This window comes from Carassius gibelio, chromosome B11, assembly GCF_023724105.1.
Source record: "Carassius gibelio isolate Cgi1373 ecotype wild population from Czech Republic chromosome B11, carGib1.2-hapl.c, whole genome shotgun sequence".
NCBI lineage: Eukaryota > Metazoa > Chordata > Actinopteri > Cypriniformes > Cyprinidae > Carassius > Carassius gibelio.
In genome coordinates, this window is record NC_068406.1 from 22,716,232 (window position 1) to 22,743,816 (window position 27,585).

Genomic DNA, 27,585 nt, shown 5'->3' on the forward strand with positions numbered 1-27,585 from the left:
ACCTTCCTGCATAAAAATGATATGTATGAAGAATTTCAGTCAGGTTTTAGGCCCCACCATAGCACAGAAACTGCACTTGTTAAAATTACAAATGACCTGCTCCTTGCGTCAGACCAAGGCTGCATCTCATTTCTAGTCTTACTTGATCTTAGTGCTGCGTTCGACACCATAGATCATGACATACTCATAGATCGATTACAAAACTATACAGGTATTCAAGGGCAGGCTCTAAGATGGTTTAGATCCTACCTGTCCGATCGCTACCATTTTGTTTACTTAAATGGGGAGTCATCTCATTTATCATCAGTAAAATATGGAGTGCCACAAGGATCCGTCCTAGGTCCCCTTCTATTTTCAATATATATGTTGCCCCTTGGTAATATTATTAGAAAATACGGAATTAGCTTCCACTGTTATGCTGATGATACTCAGCTATATATCTCAACGAGACCAGATGAAACTTCCCAATTATCTAAGCTAACAGAGTGTGTTAAAAATGTAAAAGATTGGATGACACACAATTTTCTCCAATTAAATTCGGATAAGACAGAGATATTAATTATTGGACCAAAAAACACTACACAGAATCTTGTAGATTACAATCTGCAACTAGACGGATGTACTGTTACTTCCTCTACAGTCAGAAATCTGGGTGTTATATTAGACAGCAATTTGTCTTTTGAAAATCATATTTCCAATGTTACAAAAACTGCATTCTTCCATCTTAGAAACATTGCCAAGCTACGAAACATGTTATCTGTTTCTGATGCAGAAAAGCTAGTTCATGCATTCATGACCTCTAGACTGGACTATTGTAATGCACTTCTAGGTGGTTGTCCTGCTTCTTCAATAAACAAGCTACAGGTCGTCCAAAATGCAGCAGCTAGAGTCCTTACCAGGTCAAGAAAATATGATCATATTACCCCAATTTTACAGTCTCTGCACTGGCTACCTATTAAGTTCCGTATCAGTTACAAATTATCATTACTTACCTATAAGGCCCTAAATGGTTTAGCTCCAGCGTACCTAACTAGCCTTCTACCACGTTACAATCCATCACGCACCCTAAGGTCACAAAACGCTGGACTTTTGGTCGTTCCTAGGATAGCAAAGTCCACTAAAGGAGGTAGAGCTTTCTCACATTTGGCTCCCAAACTCTGGAATAGCCTTCCTGATAATGTTCGGGGTTCAGACACACTCTCTCTGTTTAAATCTAGATTAAAAACACATCTCTTTCACCAAGCATTCGAATAATGTATCTTTTTAATTGTGAGTGTAGTTGCATCTGTTCAAAGTTGCATTTTTATTCATTAGCTTGGGTTAAACTAATTTTACTTTGTTGGATCAGCAGCTATGCTAATGATGTCTGTATTTTGTTTCTATGTTTTGTAACTAGGATTTAAACAAGCTCCAGTCTGGATCCAGAACACCTGAGAAGAGATGATGCTGACCCTCAGAGGACCCCAGATGATGCTAACCTTGAATCAACAAACAGAACTAACAATTATTGCTAAATGTGTGACTGAATCATATAATAACTTAATAATATTGATAGTTCATCGTCTAGCTGACTACGTCTTGTATTATTATTATTATTTTTTCTAAAATCCTGTCAAATGTGCACAAACTACTAGCTACTACTAAATATTGTAGAAACATAATTTTCTGTAAAGTTGCTTTGTAACGATTTATTTTGTAAAAAGCGCTATACAAATAAACTTGAATTGAATTGAATTGAACAAGGAATATTAAATTAAATATATGAGACGGAAATATTTAAGCATGCACTGATGATGGATGTATAAAGCTGGTTATTGTGTATTTAAAAGACATTCCATCTATTATTATTATACTGTCATAATCTTGTGTGTTTCTTTTACCTACGCATCACGTTTATTTGTTTATGTTAAAAATGTGTTAACAAAATGGATGGGAATTTTATACGCATTCCATACATAAATCCTAAATATGCTTTTAAGCGTTACAAGGTTGACATTTAAAATATAAGATTAAGATTCTAAAAGTGCAAAGTACTTAATGCTAATGTGTCAAGCAATATTATATTATGTGATTTATGTATTGGTTGTAAATATATTCATATTAAATGAATAGTCAAAGAAAGGAATAATAATTAACATTCTGTCATCATTTACTCACCCTCAAATTGTTCCCAAACTATATGAGTATCTTGTCTTTCCAGCTGAACACAAAAGACATGGTTCTGAAGAATGTGCATTCCGGATTACCAACATTCTTCGAAATATCTTCAGCAGAAGAAAGAAACCCATAAAGATTCGGAACAACATGAGAGTGAGTCAATGATGACTGAATTTTCATTTTTGAGTGAACTGTCCCTTTAAATATACATCATAGGAGGAAGTTGCTTTTTGGATTCAGTTAGCATGGGATAGCCGTTAATATAATAACGTGCCAAACACTGACGTCTTGAGTAGACCACACAGAAGCTCACATGCGAAGCGAGATTTATTGTACCCATTTAATCCATATCCCTCTTATCCCTCATTCCAAGTTCTCCTTGAGGCGTGTAGTTAAATTTAAATGGTTATTTGCTGAAAATCTCATATTCGGGTTTGACGTCAATGATTCGTGACCGTCACTGATGTCAAAACTGATGCAACACGTCTCGACACGTGTAAATTTCCGTCTGCTCCTCGACATAATCCTAACCGGAATATTGTCAAATGGAGTACGTTAATGGAGATTGACACCCAGGTCAAAGAATATCCAGTTGACATGCGAGTGAGTAAATAACTACAGTATTTTCATTTCAGGGACAACTATTCGTTTCATTCGGAAACTGTTTGTAGATAAAACTAGCTGAAGAGGGAAACATCTGTTTATCCTACTGTGTGTGATTCATGTTATGGCTTGGGCTCTGATATCCATGAACAGGTCTGTGATGTTCCTGCACACACAGCACTCCCAGTACCACAATCATCCCATGGCTTTATAAGAATTTATGAATGAACACGTTTCACAATGGCCTGTGTCGACCAAAATGCTTTAACGGCACACCTCAAAGATCAGTCATGGGGCTAAACTAGTTTCTATGGGAACTGTTCTAAACAACCATGGCTTTCTGTATAGATTGTATCCAATAAATAATGACCTAAACATGTTGAATCAAGACTCGTCTAGAAGAGATTGGTGATTTAATCCGGCTTTACCTTGTTTATAGTGTCTGACAGCATAACACTTAAGCATTTTAGGGATTTGACTGTCCCTGTGTCAAAGTTCGCCCTGATATTACGAGGTTTTCTTGTCGTCCAGCAGAAAATGTGCGGCTTCAGAAAGCTTAGTGAATATGCATAGAATTGCAACGTCCCTTATTTAACTGTAAACATCCTACAGCCTTATGTGTGTTTGTTTATTCAATTATTTCATACACTGCAAAAAAGATTTTCTTGCTCCGTATTTTATCTTGTTTTCCATTACAAACATTCTTAACTCAGGATACATTTACTTGAGATGCAATATTAAGTCTCGCTTTCTGAAAATTTTATTAAAATGAGGTGAGTTTAATCTTAAAACAAGACCAAATACCTAACTGTGGGAGAGGAAAAAATATTTTCAATTCAACAGATAATTGATCTTACAGCACTGGCAGATTCAATTCTTGCATAATTTATATAGATTTTTTTTATATTTGCACTACCTTTCATCTACCAATAAAACTACTTTTCTCATGGTATGCAACATATTTATTCATATTTAAATACAAATTTTGATAATTCCTCAGGTTTTTTTCACAGAAAGTGTGAAAAAGTGTGCAGATTCCAGTCATTAATTCAATTAAGATTTGTTTCACTAATTTAATAAAAAAATAAAAAAATTAATTCTTATCTGCTTATTAGTGATTTAGAAGTGATTTACTATGTTTCATTCTAAATATGAAACATAGTAAAAAATAAAATAAAGTAACATAAAAAATATGAAAAAAAAAATTAAGTCCTAAAAAAAGTTTTAATTTGATTTTGAACCTTAGACTTTTATCATGGGCTATTTTTGTATTCACTTTTTTTAACATAAGATAACTTGGAAAAGAACATAACTTGAATAACTTGAATGTACAGACTTTGTCACTTCCTGTTCATTTACCTGTAATACAACAGGATGTAATGCTGATTAATTTTCACACTGGTATTTGTTAAATTAATGTATTGTTTTAATCATAAACACAGTGGTTTGTGCACTTTAAAATAATTTGACCTATGAAAACAATAATTTTTCTGCTTCAGAATTTCATGTTTAATTCAATGTGTTACTGTTTCTTTGTAATTGTTTATGAATTTAATAATTTCTGAGTTAAAATGGTTTCTACAGAATTTGTATTTATTTATTATTTTCACCATAGCACACATAGTTTTACAATTTACTGCACTTATTCATCTTCTAGTTATTTACTTATAGCCGCAGTTATAGGAAGTCTGGTATATTCATGGGAAATTCACGAGAAAAACACAACACAAAAGGACATTCTCGCATGTTCCAGATCAATGATATGGCTTCAACAGAATTTAAACATTTCCTGATAAGTTAAGGAGGATATAGGCTACACTTTTTTTAAGAGGAATTTCCTCATTTGTAAGTTCCTTTGGATAAAAGCATTTGCTAAGTTAATAAATTTACTGAATTTAAATTAGATGCACTGAAAAGGTGTGTTGAAGGGGTTTTAAAAAGATGATTTATGAGTCTGCAATATGTAACGTGAAATAGTGAATAATTTCCGGCAGCTCTCCAAACATTACAGTTAAATCAACAGCAAAAATACACACATTGTGTGAATCCAGGATTGCTCATTAAACCTGTTAATTTTCTGGTTTCATGTTGTTCACATGACAGCACTAAAACAAGTTATTCAACAAGTCTGCTTCACGTTACCATAATTAACTCAAATTTAATACCTAATGATATATTGGAGCTGTGAGACTTGCATATGCAATATTATAATGCAAACATAAAATATAATGTATATTACAAAGATCAAATAACATGCATTTGTTTAGTATTTTTTGTATAAAATTTCAACACTTTATATAATAGTAGTTTACTTTTTTTTTTTTTTTTATTGACAGTTCAGTACCAAAGAAGACCAGTTGGAATTTGTTATGCAAATATTGTGATGATGCTATCAAGTCAAATTGAGAATTTTAAACTTTTGCGTCTTAAAAAGTGCTTGCCAAAAAAAAAAAAAATGCAATTTTTGAAATTACAAAGCCAAGTTTGACTTTGTTTTGCTGAATTAATTGAACTGAGAAGTGTATGATGGTCACAGACTCCCATTTTTTAGCTTCAGACTATGAATCAATAAAGGATTATATATTGATGCACTAAATAAACTAAAATGAAAACAAAAACTATATAGACATTTAAAACTAAAATGACACGAACGCACAACAATATTGCAAAAACTTTAACTATAATTAACATGCAAGCAGAAAATATAAAAATGCAATTTTATTCAAGATATTAAAAAACATTTTGATATTTTGAGAATGATTTTGAAATACATTGTTTCATTTGCAATGCGTCTCCTAGTAAAAATAAACATATTTCCTCATGAGTTGTGAACGCCTTTAAAAGTCTGGTATGGTGTGTGTGATCTGTTCAGATTTGAAAAGTCATGTTTATTCCAGCCTTTAGGGATTTAGAACAACCCCAAACCACAATGTTTAAGGAATATCAATGCAGCTCGGCACAACAATTGAGAAATAAACAAATTAGCATGACTTTGGCAGGACTTTAGAGTTTTGTTTACATCTCTCATAAAGCGATATCCAGACTGTAGGTAAATGTCCACAGCGGACAGGGGGTGGAGCTGGTGTGTGTGGTTTAATGCCATCCGCCCTCACAATACCCCACCGCACACCCTCCCTCTCCTCCAGTCAGACAGCCCTTTCTCCAGCTCTCCAGCAGCACAGAAACTCATCTCTAACGCCACAGTGCTGCTCTCGATGTCAGACAGTCTCCTCTCGTGGAGTGGAAATCAACACTGTTTAATTCAGTTCAGTTGTCAGTGTTGCTTCAGTGCGTGGCACACCAATCCTCCGGTGTTAACGGGACACGTCAGACAGGTCCTTGACTCTGGAACCAAAATCTCCATCCGTAAGGAGGCGTGGGGCCCACTTTGCGTATTTGGAGATTAACCACTAAAGAGTGCTGGGATTCGATCAGGAGGTGTTCACGCAGAAGGACGGTTCGTGGCAACATGCGTGCGCTCCTCTCAGAGAGAGCATGATGGGATTTTGGCTTCTGTAGGGACTTGCAGTCAGCTTTTCTTCACTTTTATGAATCATTACAGAGGAATCTGTTGGATAAACATCTGTTTGAAGCTGTTTTCCAAGTGATTACTTCTTTCGGAGTTGTGTACATAAAGGATGTAAGACAAGAACCTGCACAGTAAACATTTAAAAGACTGCACATCAACAGCTGCTTATGTCAACAAGTGCTTCCAAATTCTTTAAACATATATGTGTGTGTGTGTATGTGTGTGTGTGTGTATGTGAGTGTGTGTGTATTTTAATGAGTGATAGTTTGCAGGTCTTTTGAGATGGTTGGCATATCCTTCAATTATTCGTTTCTGTGTGAAAGTGTAATGCTGGCTGGGAGAACAGCTAATGGGTTTCTATTCGCAGCGCTCATTGTTTAAGGCTGGTTGCTCATCACCGTACACATTGAGAGGACATTTTTCTATATTTATTTTTTTCCACACTCCTTTTTTGCGGCTGGTTACTTCAACAGTGCAGATTGCGAGAACTTTATCTCCCTCTTTTCCTGTTTTGGCAAAAAGTCTCCAAAGTTGAATGCAGTATGAGGATATTTGGACATTTTTACACCTTTGGCATCCCTGGATTTCTGGAGGAATGCAGTGCGTACCCTGGACGAGCCTCTGATTTTTCATAAACAGAAACTACAGCACTCCTTTACTCTTCTAAAGAGAAAGGGTTGGAATATTGATCAATGCCATTTTTACCCAGAGGTCAGCTGAACAGACGTGCTGTGGAGTCTGGATAAGCCGGGCAGACGGTAAGAACACAGCTTAACTACAGCTTAAGAGCTGAGATTTTCTCAAACACAGTAATGGGCAAAAATCTTGAAAATAAATGCAATGAGGTGTGTGCAGCAAAGCTGTAACACGTTAACTTAGTACAATAAAAAAACAAGCTAAATAATAACAGTTACTCTTTACATTATGGTGCTTTGTTAGTGGAACTGTACATTAAGTAATGTACTAAGGGATAGGAAAAGGCTTTAGTTGCATGTACTTTTCTTGCATTTATTTTTTTAATGTTACTGAAGTAAGTACATGTAACAAGGACACTAAAAAATAAAAAAGGGATTCCAAAAAAAGCACAAAATCACACGCCATACGTTTGTGCATTCAAAACGTTTTAATTACATCTTATTTATACGAACGTGCATTTTGTGTTGGCAAGAGCCACTTACAGATAGGCTTATTTGAGTTTCTTTTGCCATCAGAAGATGCCAAACGAAAGAGAAAGTGACCGATTAAGGTCTGTCTTCTGCATCATTCCTACTAAACATCCCCGAATCATCATCAGCTGTCCTTGCATTTACATCAGGCACAACCTGTCCTTTCACGAAAGCACTAACATGTTCTGTTCTTTCTAAAACCCAGACCCTGTACTTTTAACACTGAATGACAAAAGACAAAGCATCTCCTCTAACCCATCTCTCAGTTGCTCTTTACACCTGGTATTAAGACTTGTCTCAAGTGGACAGATTAGACATATTAACCATTCGAACATGGTAGTCTTATGCATCTACTTATGAAAGGATCTGTTTTTTGAATAGCTTGTTGTGTGTTACTGCAGCTTTGTGAAGATCTGAAGGTCTCCTCTTAGGAATTTCAATATCTTAGGCTCTGTACACAAAAGCTTACACATTTTCAAACATGTATGATTCTCTAATTAAGTTATAACCATACTGACAGATAATCGTAGTTCTTGTAGTTCAACTACACTATTTCAGGCAAGTCCCGCTGCTTCATCCTCTCAGATATGTGGTTAGGCTCATTCTTTCAGTTCTGCTTCAATCACAGAAAATCTTATATTCTCCCATTTTTCATAACTTGAAGCTCACATAATATTTCTGAACATTTATGACATGTCATATGTGTCAAACTTTGTTCTCAAAAAACTTTTCAGACTCTATGCAATTGTCAGTCTTGAAATTAACGAACTGCGTCTGAACAGATCTGTATTTGGACCCCAAACAGGATTGACAATAGTATTGCGCAGCTGTGTGAACCTTAGTTTGCACAGATAGTGAACCATGTAATTGTGTGTGCACTCCTGTGGTTTCAATTCAGACTCATTACATTAATCGTTCATAGAAAAGCCCAACTGAGTCATTTAGGACTTCAACACAGCTTATACATCCCTATTGTCATCATTATCTGGATAAAACAAATCTGCCAGGATACGTTTATGATGGTCTGCCAAAAGAAACACAGCTTCACCTGAATAGACGTCCCTTTAGAACACAAAACAACTACAAAATTACAAGCTCTTTCAAACAAGGGTGACCATTTCTTTAGCAACAAAAAGTAGGACATTTCTGTGAAGGATTTAGTACCAGAAGGAAAAAAAAACTGGAAAATAATCTAGTGAAAGATATACTCTTTTACATCAAATCCAATAATTATCAACAACATGCATCTTTAATAAAACAAATCTGTTTTAAATAGTAAGTTACGATATGTAAAAGAGAGGCTAAACTAAAAATACAAAAATAATATGCTAAAATAATAAGAATAGTACTAAAGAATAGCATCTAGTTCGGACATTTAAAAAATGTGCTGAAATAGCTAGGGTGCAAGTTTGATTTTGGCACTGGTGGGGACATAACAGACAACAGACGTTTAGCCCTTGAAAATCAATACAAGTGATGTCTGACTTTGGGGGCAAAAAACAGTTACTATAGTAAAATTATTTGTGATCCACACTCCAAAGTTTCATTCTGAATCAAAAGACTCATGAACCCGGTCCTAAATTCTGAACTAATGATTCACCATCCTCACATCCTCACACAGAAGTACTAATCTAAATATTGATTCCTGAATTATCATTACAGATCAGGACTCGGTGTGTGAATCATTCAATTTGCGAAGTGATTTGTGAACCTGCTCCGAAGTTCCGATACAAATCAAATTATTCAGGATCCATACTCCGAAGTTCCAATCTGAATCAAATGATTCACGATGTTCCGAAGTACCGAACTGAATCAACTGTTTCGCGAACCCACTCAGAAGTTCCGATCTGAATCAACGGTTTTGCGAATCCTCTCAGAAGTTCCAATCTGAATTAAATGATTCACAATGCTACAAAGTACCAATCTGAATCAACTATTTCGTGAACCAACTCAGAAGTTCCAATCTGAATCAAATGATTCAGAATCCACGGTCCAAAGTTCAGATCTGAATCAACTGTTTCGCAAACCCTCTCAGAAGTTCTGATTTGAATCAAATGATTCAAGATGCAATTAAGTACCAATCTGAATTAAATGATTCATGCTCCACACTCCAAAGTTCTGATTTGAATCATCTGTTTTGAACTACTCGATTCCTTCAAAACACTTAATCATTCAGAAACGAAGAACCATGTTGATCAGAGAAGCAATGCTTGCAATATAGTCTAACAATCTTGTTTAAAATGTAACATTGTGAAAATAACATTAACATGTATTTGTATGACTGTTTAAATTCTATCTAAAATAGCGATAAAAGGAGGATAAATGAGTGTCTGATTCAATATACCTACATTGCATTTCAAAACCAAACTATCTGACCTAAAATCTTCACTTTAATAAATTCTATTGATCATATGGGCATTTCCCTTCACTAATGCCTGTCAATGATCAATAAAAGTCAGCATTAGACCTACAGTAAATCAGACAGACAAATATAAATGTTATTACTAATTCAATTATAGTACAAAAGTTTAAATAAATGAAACAATACATCATTATTTTAATAATCCTTAATATTCTTTTATATTCAACCCAAATAATTTATAGTTCCCACTTCCAGGGAAGGCTGCTTTTAATCAGTTGATTGATGTGGACAAATGAAAGCAATCACCTAAAGGCACTGGAGATTTTCCTGTGTGCGTTAAGGTCCATTGAGAGTTTTTAGTGTCTCCACATCTTCAAAATGTTTAAAAGACCCTTGAGAGCTTCTGAAATTCATAGTGTTAAAAACTGCAGAATGAAACATCTCATTCATGCATGTCTCATGAATGCTTCACGCATTTGCAATTCATAAACACGATCAGCACCAAGCTCTTATGTTACACTCCCATCCCCGACTGCAAAAATAAACAATGTGCTGAATTTGAGCCACTCATAATATAGCTGATAAACATCAGGGTGGTTACGTTTAATTTAAGAGGCATCTGTTCAGTTTCCATGAGTTTTATACTGTTGGTTAGTGTGTGGTGAACAAGGCCATTGAATATAATGCCAGAGATGTGAGAAAATCTAACACAGTTCTGCATATCAGAAGAAGACAAGCCGAGAGTAGCAGAGTGATTGATTTTTCCTGCTTGAAGCACCTCAACTTCCTCTGACTCTGCAGATAAAGAGAAACATCCAACCTTTGAACAGTCATTTGAGTTGGATCTCACCTCGCACTACCTAGGATGGAGGTAGAGCTTCATCAGTCTGAACAACATTGAGCAAACAATACACTAGAACATATTCATCTAAATGCTTCATTTATACATGGACTAATCATAGTATTTAAAAAGTGAGGTGTGTAATTTCTGGGTCACTAAGGTCACCAAACGCAATTGCAAAAGCAATTAAAGTTTCCCAAACACTCCTCCCACGTGCCATTGGTCAAACAAAAAGATAGTCCCACCCCAAATTTACACCACTGATTGCCAGAGATGGGCTGGTTGAGCACAATGACTTTCAGCAGCACAGGTAACCTGTAAACAGACATAGTTGTCTCAGCATAAGACGTTTAAGTACAATAAAGTATTTTGTTCCAGTGAAATAAAAATTGTGGTAGCTTTAAGGCCATCTATATTTGCCTTTACGTTATCTGCTAGCAAAACCTTAAAAAAATGTAACACAAAAATTATAGTATTTAATTTCTGAAAATATATATATATTGATGACTCATGCTGCACTGCTTAGATTTCTGTCCAATCAGATGCTTTCTAATGAGACTGTCCCAACCCATAATAAAGCCTTCAGGCAACTATCAAGGAACATATCATAGTTCATGGCTATGATGCAACTAGAACCTATTGGTTCTTTAAAAACAAAGGTAAAAAACATTCAATATGTGCTGACCATTTCCTACTGAAGCCTGCAACCTAGTTTTATTTCTGCAATATGATAAAACGCTGCTTCTAGCACGTTTTACTACACTTTCAAAGGGAAATGTCCAGTAAGTGGCGCTCAAAGTATAATCTGTTTCAGATAAAACTGAACAACTTGAATCTGGTAATGTTTTACTACGATGGTTGTTGTACATACATCAGCTGTTCAGAAATAAAATGTCTGCTGAGTGGGGATAAAAAGTTAATGCTCTGTTGTGTTCAAAAGTAACGTACCACCTACACTAAACCTAACTGGTAGTGTTAACAAAAGCAAACACGAGGCACTGAAGCAACCATGCTATTTTAGCTTCTACAAGCCCTTGAGTTTTTTTTATTGTGACTAAGGTTTCACAGACTTGTCGCAAATTCCTCCACATTGCATGTGCAATGCTGTATCAGGTGCGCTACCGAGCAAGTTTACTACATCAGAAGATCCATTCATATGGAAATGTTTACCGTCAAAATGAGTTAGTCCACAAATTATCCACTATGGTGCAAAATTGAGGTCGGAACATAGTATTGTACAAACAACCCGGCAAAAAATGAATTGTTTAAAAGAACATATATAACATAAACAATTTTAATTTACTGCGACTTAAATATCTGTCTTAAATATTTGTAGTAAAATTATAAATCCGATAATTTCGATAATAAAAGCATCTCTGATATTGTAATTATGGATGAAGTATATGTAGTGCACATCTCTGCCAAAAATGGGATGCAAATCTTAATTGTTTTTTTTAATGGTTTGTTATTGACATTCATGTGCAGTTGAAATTAAACCCCTAAAATGGTGATTGTAATATTCATTAAAATGGTAATCTATCTTAAAATTAGTTTAACATTAATAAGTGTTGTTAAATCTAAATGTATTAAAAACATTTCCAGTAATTGAAATAAAGTATAAAATATAATAAAATATAAATATTCAAATATTCATATAAATTCAAATTAGAATTGCTGACTTTGCAACAAAGTGAAATCGATAACTTTCAGTTGAAATACAAAAAGTACTAAATAAATAAAAAAATTGAAAGTGACATATACTTTGTAAATATTTTCATTAATTATTTCCATTGTTGCCATGAGGATTTTAAATGACAAAACCTTATATTTTATTTAGGACATAGGAGCTTGTGGATATTACAGTACAAAATATCTGAGTATATAATGACTATAGAGCAGAACTTCAGCAACCCAACAGACAGAGTCTGAATATCAAAACGTGATTAGGGGATTTCTATTTTCTCTGAAGCCTGAGAAACTAGTTCTTAGGAAAGGTGGCTCTTGGGATGCTATTGTAGCCATCTTGTCATTTCTGAGTGCCCACTTGACTAGACAATTTGCTTTTGACTGTTCTGTAAACACAGATCTGATCTGCCCAAGTCCACTTCCCTTGTAAAGAACACACATTTAGAATGCTATCCCTCCAATAGGGCGCTCAGAACAATCGTCTGTTTCCTAATAAGGAGACTGTGTGCTTAATAGTGTGATTTGTGTGGGGTGTATCCTGGCCGGAGACTGTGTCTGATGCCTGAGAATAAAACAAAGAGGCAGTTTTTATACATTTCATTTGAGGGTTATTAGTTTTGGTTTGTTTCCATGAGACTGAAACAGTAGTCTGTCTGTCACTGTTAAGTCAGTGAGTGGAAGCAGTCTCATGTAGACTTTTTCCATTTCCATTTAGTGCTGCTAAAGCCAAAACATAGATGTGCAGTCTGCTTTCATAATAAAAAAGTTTTATTACTAATTATATTTGTGTGATCATAACTTGAATAAAAAAAGAAAGTATTTGGATCTTTGATAATAATATTCATCGGCACTGATAATAATAATAATGCTAATAATAATAACAATAATACATGTTTCTTGAGCAGCAGATCAGCATATTAGAATGATTTCTGAAGGATAATATGAAATTACACTTAAAATATATTCACATAGAAAACAGTATAAATTGTAAATAATAATATTATGTCACAATATTACTGTTTTTACTCTTTCAAATAAAAACAGCTTTGTTGAGCATCAGAAACTTCTTTCAAAAACATAAAAAATCTTACTGACAACAATGATGGGATTGAACTTGTATTCCAGACAGAGATTATGAATCATCATTACTCACATTTGAATTTCACATTTACACACGCACACACTAACTAGTAGCCTATATTTTTTTTATGAAGACCTCCTATTAACTTCTGTTGTTCTTGAATTATGTTAATTATAATCACTATAGACAATGGTCTTTATATGGCAGAAATAGTTAGGTATATGTTATTATGCTATTTCGTTTTGTTGCACCGTGTTCTGACATAAGCATCCGCAGGCCAATGAGAGTTAAAGAGAGGGCGCCCACTGTATTCCCAGCTGACCCGTCTCTTTCCTCAGCTCAAAACAAATTCATTCACATACTCAAAGTGCCTTATACCTGGACCCATGAAGCTAGATCAAACAGCTAACAAATTTTGGCATTTTAAAGAGATAGTTCACCCAAATATTAAAACTGTAATCATTCACTCACCTTCAAGTTGTTCCAAACCTGTATGAGTTTGTTTCTGCTGTTGAGTATATTATGAAAAATGTGCTCAACCAAAAAAGTTGCAGGTCCCAACAGCCTTTCATACTATTGTGTAAAAAAAAAACACTTAGTCAATGTGCACCCAAAATTGTTTGGTTACTTGCATTATTCTTAATATCTTCTTTTATTGTCAACAGCAGAAAGACACTACAGCTCTGGAACAACTTGAGGATAAGTAAATGATCACCATTTTCATTTTGGGGTGAATTAACACTTTAAAATTAAAATAGATATGTCTCTTTTTAGAATTATGAAACAAAGTCCATTTACCTGCAACCGTTGATGGTAATTCAAAGCGACTCTTTATTTATGTTCTGGCGTGTTTTGCTGTTACTGGACCAGAAGCAGAGTGTAGTATTGCCCAGTGCACTCTTATAACGTCTGCTCAAGCGTTTGAGTCAGTGTGGTCTGGTTTAGTTCTTAGTCTCTAGAAGACCGGTCTGGGCATTTCCTGATTTCAGCTGCTGAATTGTTTGGTTCCCCCAGCAGCTTTTCTTACAGAATCATATGGGAATGAAATCAATAACTATAATTCCTGTAAGAATTTAGGGTTTTAAAGGCAAGACAAGCAAAGACACATCCACTGGCACAAACACTTACAAGCATGTGAAGTTAATGTTGTGTCTGGTGATGTTAAATAACAAAAAATCAGAGATGTATAAAGTACTAGAGAACCATACTTGAGTAAAAGTACAAGTGCTCTATCAAAAAAGTGACTTGAGTAGAAGTAGAAGTGCTCTTTAAGCACCACACTTAAGTAGAAGTACTAAAGTATTCAACATTTTTTGTACTTAAGTATTGCAAGTAGTCTATTTTAAAATTTACTACTCAAGTACTGAAAGTAAAAGTAGAAGTATTGTGTTATGTAGCTATTAAAAGGGGGGTGAAATGCTCGTTTTCACTCAATATCCTGTTAATCTTGAGTACCTATAGAGTAGTACTGCATCCTTCATAACTCCAAAAAGTCTTTATTTTTATTATATTTATAAGAGAAAGATAGTCTGTACTGATTTTTCCCGGAAAAACACGAGCGCCAGTAGGCTTTTGAGTTGAGAGCGTTTGGAAGCTGTGACACAGATCCAGAGGCTGAAATTTAACAAGAGCAGCATCAGCAAAGGCGGTATGCTATGTGGTATGTACTGAAACTGTATATATTTGCTTAGCGGTTTTGGAAAATGACTAAGTTCCACTTTGTGTTTTAAGCTGTACATGTGGAAACTGCAGTTTGATGACAACATCGCATGTTGTTTACTTGATAGAAGTAACTTGGTTACTCGGTAGAAGAGCGTGCACTTAGGACCCATATAAGGAAATTCCGCTCCATCTAACGTAACACAGAGCCATACTCGAAAAAAACTTTCCGAAACTTGTGACAAACCGGAAGAGGTTTTTTTGGAACAAAAATACTCTTTCAAACGTACAACTTAATTTTTGAAACTTTGTCCATGTTTAGCATGGGAATCCAACTCTTTAGCAGTGTAAAAAAACTCAGTATGCATGAACTAGCATTTCACCCCCCCTTTAAAGAAAGTAGTCAAAAGTTTGAACATATTGTTTTTACTATTTCAAATGATTAACCTAAAGGACAATCACAATTCCTTTGACTGTAACTTCTTGTAAACAAAAAATGGTTACTAGGGTTAGTTAGCCCAATTTGCAAAATGATGTCATTAATAACTTACCCTCATGTTGTTTCAAACACGTAAGACATCAGTGGGTCATTTAGAATTTTTTGAAGCATCGAAAATACATTTTGGTCCAAAAATAGCAAAAACTATGACTTTATTCAGCATTGTCTTCTCTTCCGTGTCTGTTGTAAGACAGTTAAAAACAAAGCAGTTTTGTGATATCTGGTTCGCGTACGAATCGTTTGATGTAACCGGATCTTTTTGAAACAGTCCACCAAATCGAACTGAATCGTTTTAAACAGTTCGCGTCTCCAATGCGCATTAATCCACAGATGAATTAAGCTGTTAACTTGTTTAATGTTTCTGACACTCCCTCTGAGTTCAAACAAACCGATATCCCGGAGTAATTCATTGACTCAAACAGTACACTGACTGAACTGATGTGAAGAGAGAACTGAAGATGAACACCGAGCCGAGCCAGATAATGACTCGTTCACGAGTCAAGAACCGTTTCTGTCAGACGCGTCCGATTCGTGAACCGAGGAGCTGATGATACTGCGCATGTGTGATTTAGCGTGAAGCAAACCGAAGCACAGAGCGTCTGAACCGAACTGATTCTTTTGGTGATTGATTCTGAACTAATTCTGTGTTAATGTTATGAGCCAATGTGCAGTCAACGCCAATGACGCCATTGCATCGAGCGCAAAAGAATCGGTGAACTGTTTTCTTCAACTGGTTTATTGAATCGAACTGTCAGAAAGAACTAACGTTACTGGTCATCCGAAAACCTATGCAACCGGTTCTTGACTCGTGAACGAGTCATTATCTGGCTCGGCTCGGTGTTCATCTCTCTCTTCACAGCAGTTCAGTCAGCACGCGCAGTCTCGCTTGATTCGCTCAATGATGTGCCAGCGTCATCAAACCTCTCATCTACAGTTCTGGCAGTGGTTTGTAATGGAATGATTCGTAACATTATTATAATTGTAACGAGTAACGATGCAGCACATAAAAAAAATATCGGAGTAAAAGTATTAAACTCAGCAAAAATATGTACCGAAGTAAAAGTGGAAGTAGGAGAAAAAAATAATACTCTAGTAAAGTACAGATACCGCCTTTTAGTACTTAAGTACAGTAGTGAAGTAGTTCTACTTCGTTACTATACATCTCTGCAAAAAATACATCTGTGTATTTATGATTTGACACATTTACATCAGAAAGAGAGATGTTTCAAGATCTCAATTTAATAAGAACTCATGTAAGAACAAATCATGTTCTGCACTGAATTTCTTTGTGTGTTAATGGAAGCTGGCTAATATTTTTTTTTACTAACAATGGCATCATGTCTTTTAGACAATAAACATGGCAACTGCATGGTTGGTACAATAAATTACAAATTTAGTAAAATATACATTATGCATAAAAAATGATTTATAACAACAATAATTTTAATACTATTAATTGTGTGTGTGTGTGTGTGTGTGTGTACATACAGACTTATTGTTTACTAACTAAAGAACATGTTAAGTACTTGATTATAATTTCTACTGTAGTGTGTTATTTGATACAGAATAATGTTAAAAGTACTAAATTGCAAATTCATCATTACAATATCTATCTATCTATCTATCTATCTATCTATCTATCTATCTATCTATCTATCTATCTATCTATCTGTCTGTCTATCTATCTATCAATGACAGTTTTAATAGAAATGACATTCAAGTATATTTGACTTTTTTCACAAATGCTTGTCACTTGTGACTACATTTTATAGATAAACAAAGATCTACTTAAGTGCATCAAAAGCATCAGAGTTCAGCTGACTGCAGTAATACAAATCCCTATCACTATAATACATCTTTATTGAAATTGTAATTAGGCATCTGAAAACATTACATTCAGTTCACATTTAAGTATATTCTTTTAAAGTATATTATTTCCATAAGTTCTCTTCTAAAAATCTTTTTCATGATTACTAATGTATTAAGTACAGAAGCCTATTGTTTAAAAAAAAAAAAAAAATAATAATAATAATTTTTTTTTCATTTACTGAAGTGTAATACCTAACAAGGTAATCGTTAAATACAACTGAATAAATGTACTCTGTATTATTAATTTGATACAGAGTAATAAACCTCGGTACTGCCACTGTACTGATTATAGTCCTGTAACAATAAGGCTATGATATTAAAAACTTCTCACTCAGAAATAAACAAACCTGGCAGATTTAACATGTGTTTAAGAGAGCAAAAAAAAAAAAAAAATTAATGTGGATGTAGAGAAATCACTGAAGAAAACCTACTAATATACTTCTCATGTGTGCTGTGAAGTTGCCAAAGGACAAGCTTGTGATCAGTGTAACACTGCAGCTCGAGTGAAAACGCAGCCTGTTTTGCTTGGAACATCCCAGTTTATCCCCATCTGATAGATTGAAAAATAAAAGATTAAACAAGAGCGCTTTGGGAGCATGTGGCAGTTTTTGTATGTTCTGGATACAGACGATTTGGGCCACATGACGCAGCTGGACAGTCCACACCTGTGCGCTCCGAGACCTGTGTCCGTAACGAGATCAACAGAGGAGCAGAGAAGCTGCGGATGGCCAAACCGTTTGTGCAAACATCTGTGAATGAAATATTTGGAACAACTCGGCTTGCACGAGGCCACTCGTACGTAGATGAAAGATTCTGAATACACAATCGAAGATGTTTTCATTTGGTTTGGCGTTTGTTAGTGCTGCAGTTCTGTAATTGTTGGACTGCTGTCCTTGGAACGTGTTTGAGAATAACAGTTGTGTCAAACATCAGCATCAATCATCGATGCATCTAAAAAAAAAGTCAAAGCAATAAAAACAAAAAAAGAAAAGAAAAACTGTGCTTGTTTGAAAATTATGTTAGCAATAACAATTACAAATTACATGACAAAAATTGTAGTTAGTAAATAAAACCATTACTTTACACATTTTAGGAAATATAATCAGACTTCTATTTGAGATCTCATTCATCACATTGGATAATCTGGTATCATATTGATATAAAAATACAGTAAAAATACAGAGTAAGAAAAAATACTGTTCATTGTAATTAACAACATGACATAACAACAAGGTTTCCTAAACTGAAGGAACTACAGGAGGTTTGTGAAACCAAATAATTGATTAAATCATAAAATTTTTTAAATTAATGTAAATCATTTTAAAATAACACCAATCAAAATAAAACACTAAAAATATAATATTTTATCTGTTTACCTGGGCATCATGTGACCAATGTCACAGAGCCGTGAACATGCAAATGTGATAATTAACTATCATAATATTTATTTTAAAATCTCAGGGGTGTGGATTACAAGGATGCCAAAAAAGTTTGGGAACCACTGCATTATATGCAGTAAATTATAAATAATAATTTTAATGTCTATAAAAGACAAAAACCTTCCAAAGACATAGAAATACATTGAGTGTATTTCAGAGAGATGTGTTCATCAGTAGTTGCAATGTTGAAACATCTTAAACCTGAACTGATTTGTGTGAATCCACTGGTCGAGTGCAGTGTAGCCTCATGACTAATGTCTGCTTATTGTGTGAATTTATTTCTGAGAGTAAATAAGTGGTGAGCTGTATAAGACAGGAACATTTAAAAGATGAAAAAGAGCAGGAGAATCAATAAACTATGGCTAGTTTATTGCTACTGTAGTCTTGTAATCAATAAAAAAGTAACTGTATTCTGATTACAAATATTTTTAAATCTAATTTAATCTAATTACAAGTACTCTTGATCAATCCGAATCACAGAGTGGAATTAAAATCATATAGAATTGATTTTATAAATGGAATTTGAGGAACAAAATCCAGCAAGTACATGAATTATTGCTTTCCTAAAATGTGTCAACACGGTTTCATTTTCATGTTTCATTGCACATCTTTAGTAAATCCTGACCCGCCAAAAGAGCGTTTGCGCTGCTACAAGCTAATAATAAATCTAGGTCTTCCATGGTCTCAAGTCAATCTGATCAGTGCAAAATCAAACAAACTCACACACAATGGTAAAATAATCACAGTGAGCAGAATCTGTGTGGACTTAAGTTCAAAATCTGCTTCAGGTTTAAACTTTGTCATTTCTGCGCTTGACTGTGCTCTCCAAACCAAACTGACAAAAAAGATTTGGCTAATTCTCACACTAATGGTTGAACGAATGTTGCTTAAAAGGGTGAAAAAAAAGAACATTAGTTACTTATTTATAATCAATAATGCATGTAATTTATAAAAACACAATCTACCCAAGTAGAGAAATAAGAAGTTTTTGAGTGACACAAGCTTTTCTTCTATCGTTGACATACAATTTTTTAGCATTGCCACAAGGGGCGCTATAACGGTCATTAGCATTAGCACATGACATCTTTTTTTCGACTTTTTTAAATGGGTATGTTAACCAGGGAATCTAATTTATTAATTATGTTAGACTACAAATAAGAAGCACCATGGCATGTGTCGATCTTCAGGTTGATTAGTTTGCTCAAAAATGTTGTTAAATAATGCGTACCTTCAATATACTGTCTCTATGCCAAAGATCAAGATATGTTTTCAGTGGACTTTAAGAATGTGCTTTTTGCAACATTAACAACCTCACACCCAAATTCCCAATATTTTATTCTGTAAGCTTTATACCACAAATAAAAAGGCAATATACTAATACTAATATACATAAGCCAGCTCATTCTGTCAAATGGCTTGTGTACGTCGAGCATTCAGTTTATATGGACTAAATTATAGGCCTGATTTTATCAAGGTCATTTTTCAATCAACTGTGCATTATGGGAACAATAACCAGGGTTACACTTTATTTTGATAGACAATAAGCAACTTTGCAATTAACTAAACTCTCATTAATTTGCCATTACATGTCAACTAACTCTCATTAAAGTATTAGCAGACTTTAGGGTTAGCATAAGTAGAGAAAGTTTAGATAAACTTGCAAAGTTGGTACAAGCAGTAGAATGTCTTTTGAGGGAGCATCAAAATAAAGTGTTAGCAGATATTTAGCAGATCGTCTACTAATACTCTAATGACTCCAAAACATCTTTCTCCAGTTGTAGCTTATATTCTGATGAAATGAAAATTCTATCTAATGTTTCTGACTTCACTTTTCCAAATGTGTGATGGCTTTGAGTGATGGATGTTTGGTTGTTTTGCAGGGACTCAATGCTTCTCCTCATTCTAAGATGAAGTTATGGAAGTTTGCTGCCATCGGCCTGATTCTCTGTGGTGCTGCACTTCCTCTGCTCGTCCTTAAAACCGCTCCTTCTTCCCGAGCCCCGCCCCCTCCTCCCCACCGCAGAGCTTCATCCTCATCACTTTCACCTTCATCATCTTCATTCACAACAAGCAATTCGTCTACTGTTGGGGCAGGTGGGCGGCAACGGAGGGTCAGATCAGCTGACGGAGGAAACTCTCTCGTATCAGAATGTAAGATCAAGCCCTTATGTTCTCGTGTTGTGACAGTCCTTCTTTATAGCGTAGCCTATCATTGTTTACATCAGAATGTCACCAGACGTCAGGCTAGAGTCCAACTTCACAGAAGTTCACAGAATTCCATTTGAATTGAACACTAAATACGATAACCATTGTTCCCTGAAGTTTCAATTTTAAAGTTTGTACGTTTATGCAATTGTGCTTACCAACTACAACTGAAAAAAATTGTTTTCAAACAGCTATTCATATGTATTTCACACTAAAATATTGACATGCTGACTGTTTTGAAAACACTTAATCAGCGCCACTAGAAAAGTGGGCGTGTACAATTAAAATTAAGTTTTTGCCATGCTAAACACTGCTATATTTAACCCTCCTTTGTTCCTCAGTCATGAAGATGTTCCAGAGCTTCACAGAGGGCGAGCTGAAGCAGGTCATTGGGACACTGGTGGAAAGAAAAGCCCGCAGAGATGCCCAGAAGAGCAAGAGGACTAAACGGGCAAAAAAGCGATCCAAACCCTGCTCGCTACAGGAGGTAGAGGTGACGGTCAGACAGCTGGGATTGGGATACGAGAGTGAAGAGACTATACTCTTCCATTACTGCAGCGGAAAGTGCACAACTAGCCGCAAAAACTATGACCTGGCGCTGGCGAAACTGAAGCACTCGCAGCTGCTAACAAGGGAACAGAAGGACAAAGCGCGCCACAGCCCCTGCTGTCGGCCCACCGCATATGAGGAGGACATCTCCTTCCTCGATAACTTCAACAAATACCACACAATCCAAGAGTTCTCGGCCAAAGCATGTGGATGTGTCTGACCTTGAGGGTCAAAACTCATCGGAGTTCTCAAAACTTTTAGGAAACATAACATTAATCAGACATTAATCTCTGAAAAAAACAGACCCTTGATTCGGAGAAGAAAATCTTCTGGGCTTAAAGCAGAAGAGACGGAGCTTATATCTTGCATCGCCTTCACGAAACATACTCAGCTGACAGATTCTCCTCAGATACTTCTGCAAGTCCCGATGAAGAGAAACCAAAAATATGTTAAGCAAAAAAAATATTCTCATGTTCAGTCATTGCTAATGAGATGCTGCTGTATATCTCGTTTCTATTGCCTTCGTGGGTCGATTTCAAATAGCTTGAAATGTTGGGTGGATGCTCAGATCTTCAATGTCAAAAACCTCTAGAAAATTCATTCAGGCTTCAGTAAACAAAGCAAGTGCACAAAGGCACACCCAATGCTGAACAAAACTTCCTCATTGTGTAACTGGGCTGTAAATGATCCCAGCAGCTCTGGAAGGTTTCATCTCTGACATTTCAAAAGGCAAGACATTCCCACAAATCAAATTCAAACAGACATTATACTAAACATCTACCTCAGCTTTGCTATAGTCAACATGGTAAAAGAAAACCCAATATTTGATCCAAATATTGACTTTTATTAAATGTTATAATAATCAAACAAAAAGTCTTATAAAAGAAGGATTTTAAAACGCTAGGTATCACAAACTGGTTTCAAGTCGTTCCAAATACAACTATGTCACATCCTGTGAAATCTGTCAAATCCGATTGGCCAAAATATGCAGACAGGTTATGATTTTTTTGGCAAAAAAATCTGGCCAAAAGTAGTATATTCCAATCTTCATAACCTGATGAATTGGATTGTATAAATTGGTTCAAATTCCATGCATTTATGAAACAATACTACAATTTCCAAAACAATACTACTATGCTTTTTTGGCAAATTGGTGGCTTATACTCATTCGTATTAGGGATGCACCGAAATGAAAATTCTTGGCCGAAACCGAAAACCGAAAAAGAGAAAACCAAGGCCGAAAACCGAAACCGAAACACCGAAAGAAATTATGCCAATTATTAGTACCATTGCATTTATTCCTATGACCGTGTACTAACTTTACTAAAATTAAGACATTGCAATTGCATAAATTAATATTAAAGTTTCAAAGATAATTACAATTACATAACTTATTAAAAAAAATACATAAAAATACATAATTACAAATGATGCAAATATTTATTAAGCACATTGCAACAATGCACAGTATAAAATAAAATACAAACTAAAAATGTATCCCACTCATGTGTTTAATAATAAAGTACAGGCCTACTGGCCTGCAGAAAGGTTTTAAAATGAACAGTTCTCTCATAAAAACAAAGTGCATTTAGGTGAAGTGCATTTGAAATTGTTCTCTGTAGGACTAGAAAGTGCATTACTTCTCCAGTTGGCAAGACTGTTATCACTTCTGGGGATGGGGACTTCAGACAGATAACCATCTAGCTGTTGAGCAGTTGAGCTTGTCATCTGCCTGACATTTGAGAAATATTTGAGAGAGTGTATTTAAATAGGGCCAGGGCATAAATAAACATTTTTTATCAAATTAAAGCAGAAATCTAGCAGAAAATCTAGCAGAAATATGGCTACAATCTGATATTATGTATGTATATATGTTTGTGTGTGTGTGTGTGTGTGTGTGTGTGTGTGTGTTTGTGTGTATATATATATATATATATATATATATATATATATATATATATATATATATATAAGAACAAAATATATATATATATATATATATATATATATATATATATATATATATAAGAACAAAATAGCCAACGTATTATTATTATTTGAGGCACTTTCTTGCAGAATTCCACTGAACATATCAGACAACGATGGTGCATGCCACTCATCTGGTGCAGAGACCAGTCTTTTTTTCTGCGCTCTGATCTGTCTCCTGCGCTTGCCGCTTCTCCGTCTCCACGCGGGTTCTCCGCATCCAGCGCGGCCTGGATCATTTGTGCGCGCTGCCTTATTTCCGCATCCAAGTAATGGTTTTATAACGCGGATCAAGCACATTCGCGATGAAGTGCAGAGGATCCGACAAGATCTCAGTGAGACGTGTGCTAACAGACTCTATAAGACTGTACTTTTCTTTGTTTTTACTTCGTGGTCCGTCTTAATCTCTTTGTTAGGAGACGTTTTAGTGCTGCGAATAAAGGAGTAAGAAGAGAGAGAACGTTCTCACTGGTGTTAAGTGAATGTCCCGTGGAGCTCGTGGTCGCGGTTTCTGTTTGCGTCATCACAACATTTCGGCCGTGTTGTTTCGGTGATAAAAGTCTATCGGCCGAAAACCGAAAAGGCCATTTTCGGCCGAAAATTTTCGGTGGCCGAAATTTCGGTGCATCCCTAATTCGTATGCTTTCACACAATCTACTCATTCACAAGTGATGGTTACATTTAGGGGTTATTTACATTCATTCTTATTATTTTGCGACAAATCATACATTTTTGTACTTCACATTGTGTGAATTCATATGAAATCGCCACCTTGTAAAATAGATAGGGTTGCAGTGTCTCCACAAGGTTCTCCGAATCTTCCAGTCAGGTTCTATACAGAGAGAAATTTGTTGATTTTTGTGCATCAATAATATCCAAATTCTGCTTTGCCCAAATTATGCTCCTAAAGTCAATTTGCACTGCTCTTCAGAGAAAAATGTATTTCATACTTCTAGATCCTTGTAAATGGACTGAACTTGAAGGCAACCTCTCGGCAGTAGCCGGTGTCAGTCTTCCCTTAGTTAACCTGACCAAATCTACTTTATTTGTGTAAATCCTATAACAGAAGAGTCTAATCCACTTTAGCTCCTGTCAAGCCTTGGCCAAAAATACAGAGAACTAAAGAGGGAAGAACCTACCTGCACAAGCATCGAATAAGTCTCTAAATAAAACCGTGTCCTGATTTTAGCTCTAAACTCCACCAAAATAATCTCAGGCATTAAACAAGCACAGATACTAGAGAAACTAACTCCTCGTTTCGACTTTCTGTAGTCAATCATGTTTGCTTTGACATGAAAAGAACTCTTTAAAATAATATTATATAATACTATACTTAGTGGATAACAAGTGCAGTAAGAAACGTACACGTGATGTCAACAGACTGCGAAAGTAATTGCATGCAATATTAACTGGAAAAAGAATTTGGAATACAAATGAAATACAATGAATCGAGTGTTGAAAACACTGTCTTGTGCTCAGGAAGCAGACGAGTGTCCCTTCAAGCCACATGTAAGTCTGATCAGTTCATCAGCACTGATGTAATTACAGGAGAAGACTTAAGCCTGGCCTTTAAACTCAAAAACCATGAGCTTGCAAAGGTGTGCAGACTTTGTGCTACTATAACGACTCTTTTGATTTCATTTTGTATATATATTTTCACATACGGACAAAAAAATATATAAAACCAAATAGAAGATTTATGCAATACACTAATACAGTAATGTGCATGTATATGGTTGTAAGAATCTATTAGCATGCTAAACTAGAACAATAGAATCTAATTTCACATTCATAATCCAAAACCATATGCAAAAAAAAAAAATGTTTCATGGACGATTTTCAGCATGATATTGCTTTTATGCAATTAATAGTTCACCCAAAAAATGAAAACTCTATCATTATTTACTCACCCTACATGTTGTTCCACAACTGCATGACTTTCTCTCTTCTGTGGAACATAGAAGATATTTAGAATTTTTTTAGAAAATACATTTCTTGGGATATTTCTAAAATATCTTCTTCTATGATGAAAGCATTCTCATTTTCAAGTGAACTATACTTTTAACTGATATTTCAGATTAATTATGGCTATCTTTATACTGATACACCTAAAAACAGAACCATTTAAATTGACTGATTCTGCTACATTGTTACAAACAAAAATATAAGCGTCTGGTCTGATAAAAATAGCTTGCTGATGTATTTGCTGCACAGTTATACTTTTTTAGGTGAACAAATATTTCCAAATGATGTCAAGCGAAGTTAACAAAACATCAACACTCCTGTCAAATAGAAATGGTGCTGTATATCCATTCATATCTAAATCTGTCACTCTGTGGTTAATCGTATTTGTTCTTTTACTTTTTCTGGAGTAACTACAGTCTCTGAAGAGTTTATCCATATGGCCTCGGTCTCTTCCACCTGCTGCAGTGGGATGTCCTGTTAACCCACACACACACACACACACACACACACACACACACACACACACAGTCTTTCAGTTTAAGCATTGTTGGACCCTGTTGACCAACTGCAATAAACATTGATGCAATGCATCTACATAACAAATTACGCATATTTATTGAAGAGTAAGTTATGGTTCATTAATTTATTTAGATGTAGAGTCACAGACTTAACAAAAACATATTTATTATTTTTTGGGGTGCCAAAAATATCTCATATGTATTATATTCGATATATAACATGTTTAATAAACTGTATCAGCTTTAAAACCAACCCAACCCTGTGTGATTTATTATACTGTCATTGTTTCACTTTTTGGGTTGCATAAGCACAAATTAAATTCAGATAACATTGCTATTTAATTAAAAACCATTGATGAACGTTTAGCATCTGATAGAAACAATTAACCTGTTAAATACACAAGATGCAGGTGCTCTACATACATTTTCCTGTTTTGTCTGTTTGTATTATTTTATTAGTTTGCATTAAGACAACCAGAGAAATTTTGTATGATTATATTTTCACAGATGAAGGAGAGTTTAAGTTAATGTGGGAGTTAAAGCTCCACTTGTCTCATCAATGTTATTAACTGCACAAGTGTGCAAATAAGAGCATCCGTTAGTGTCATTTATGCCAAAGCTGTCAACAGTAACCCAAGCATTACAGCCAAATGCAACTTTAAAAGCATGACGAGTTAAAAAAAAAGAAAGATTTTGTCTGTTTGGATTTTTATTTGTCTGCTGAAGGTCTCTGAATCTCCATAGAGGTACCATATCATGAAAAATGATAAGCAAATTCTTTCCTAGCCTCTTGTCCTCACTCCTGGATGATAGATACTGTAAGCTGAGAAACATGCATCTCCTGAGGACAACATATTACCCATAATCCATCCACAGTGAACGGCCTTGACACGCATGCATTACTGTCAGCAGCTCTGTGTGTTCAGGAATAAAAATACAGCAAACTTGACTCAGTCCTGACTGAGGGAGAAACTGCTGCTTTAGTTAAGCATTTTGAAAAATGACATGCATTTACAGTACATTGTGTGCGGTCATTCCTAGGAAACTGTACCATTTGCCTTCGTGACTTGGGTAATTAACATAAGTCTGTCTTTTTAAATAAATTGGCTAAATAATATCTCAATAGGTGTTCAGTGTGGTTTTGGATCCCAAGTTTGATTTTTAAAGGGATAGTTCATTCTTGTCATCATTTATTCACCTCAAGTTGTCCCAAAGTTTCTTTCTTCTGTTGAGGTCCCCACTGACTTCTACAGTATTTTTTACATACAGTACTCAATGGAGACCAGCAACTGTTTGCAACATTCTTCAAGATATCTTCTTTTGTGTTCAGCAGAAGAAAGAAACTCTTATAGGCTTGGAACAATTTGAGAGTGAATAAATGACGACTTAAATGAACTATTCCTTAAAAATGTGGACATATGCATCAGTTTCTTGTGATTTTTAGTGCACAAGGCTTCCCGAAGCTCTCAAA

The 27,585-nt window shown here is 35.1% G+C and overlaps 1 protein-coding gene and 1 long non-coding RNA gene across 2 annotated transcripts in view; one reads left to right on the forward strand and one right to left on the reverse strand.

Moving 5' to 3' along the window:
* Positions 1–26,072, reverse strand: part of LOC127967758 (uncharacterized) — a 32,606-nt gene extending 6,534 nt beyond the window's left edge. Inside the window, exons 1-2 of the long non-coding RNA XR_008155821.1 lie at positions 25,993–26,072; positions 25,542–25,579 (exon numbers count right to left, since the gene is read on the reverse strand). This is a non-coding gene — a long non-coding RNA (uncharacterized LOC127967758). The remainder of the gene's footprint in view (positions 1–25,541; positions 25,580–25,992) is intronic.
* Positions 5,649–22,813, forward strand: nrtn (neurturin). Its single transcript, XM_052568404.1, has 3 exons — positions 5,649–7,047; positions 20,772–21,042; positions 21,438–22,813. Exons 2-3 carry the CDS (start codon positions 20,799–20,801, stop codon positions 21,863–21,865), a joined length of 672 nt encoding a protein of 223 aa, XP_052424364.1. The 5' UTR covers positions 5,649–7,047; positions 20,772–20,798; the 3' UTR covers positions 21,866–22,813.
* Positions 26,073–27,585: the final 1,513 nt, after the last annotated feature.

Bases quoted from the DNA above. Each gene is read 5' to 3' on its own strand.
- nrtn (XM_052568404.1), top strand. From the start codon at position 20,799: ATGAAGTTATGGAAGTTTGCTGCCATCGGCCTGATTCTCTGTGGTGCT. The intron at 21,043-21,437 runs GTAAGATCAAGC...TTTGTTCCTCAG, and splicing joins AAACTCTCTCGTATCAGAAT to TCATGAAGATGTTCCAGAGC.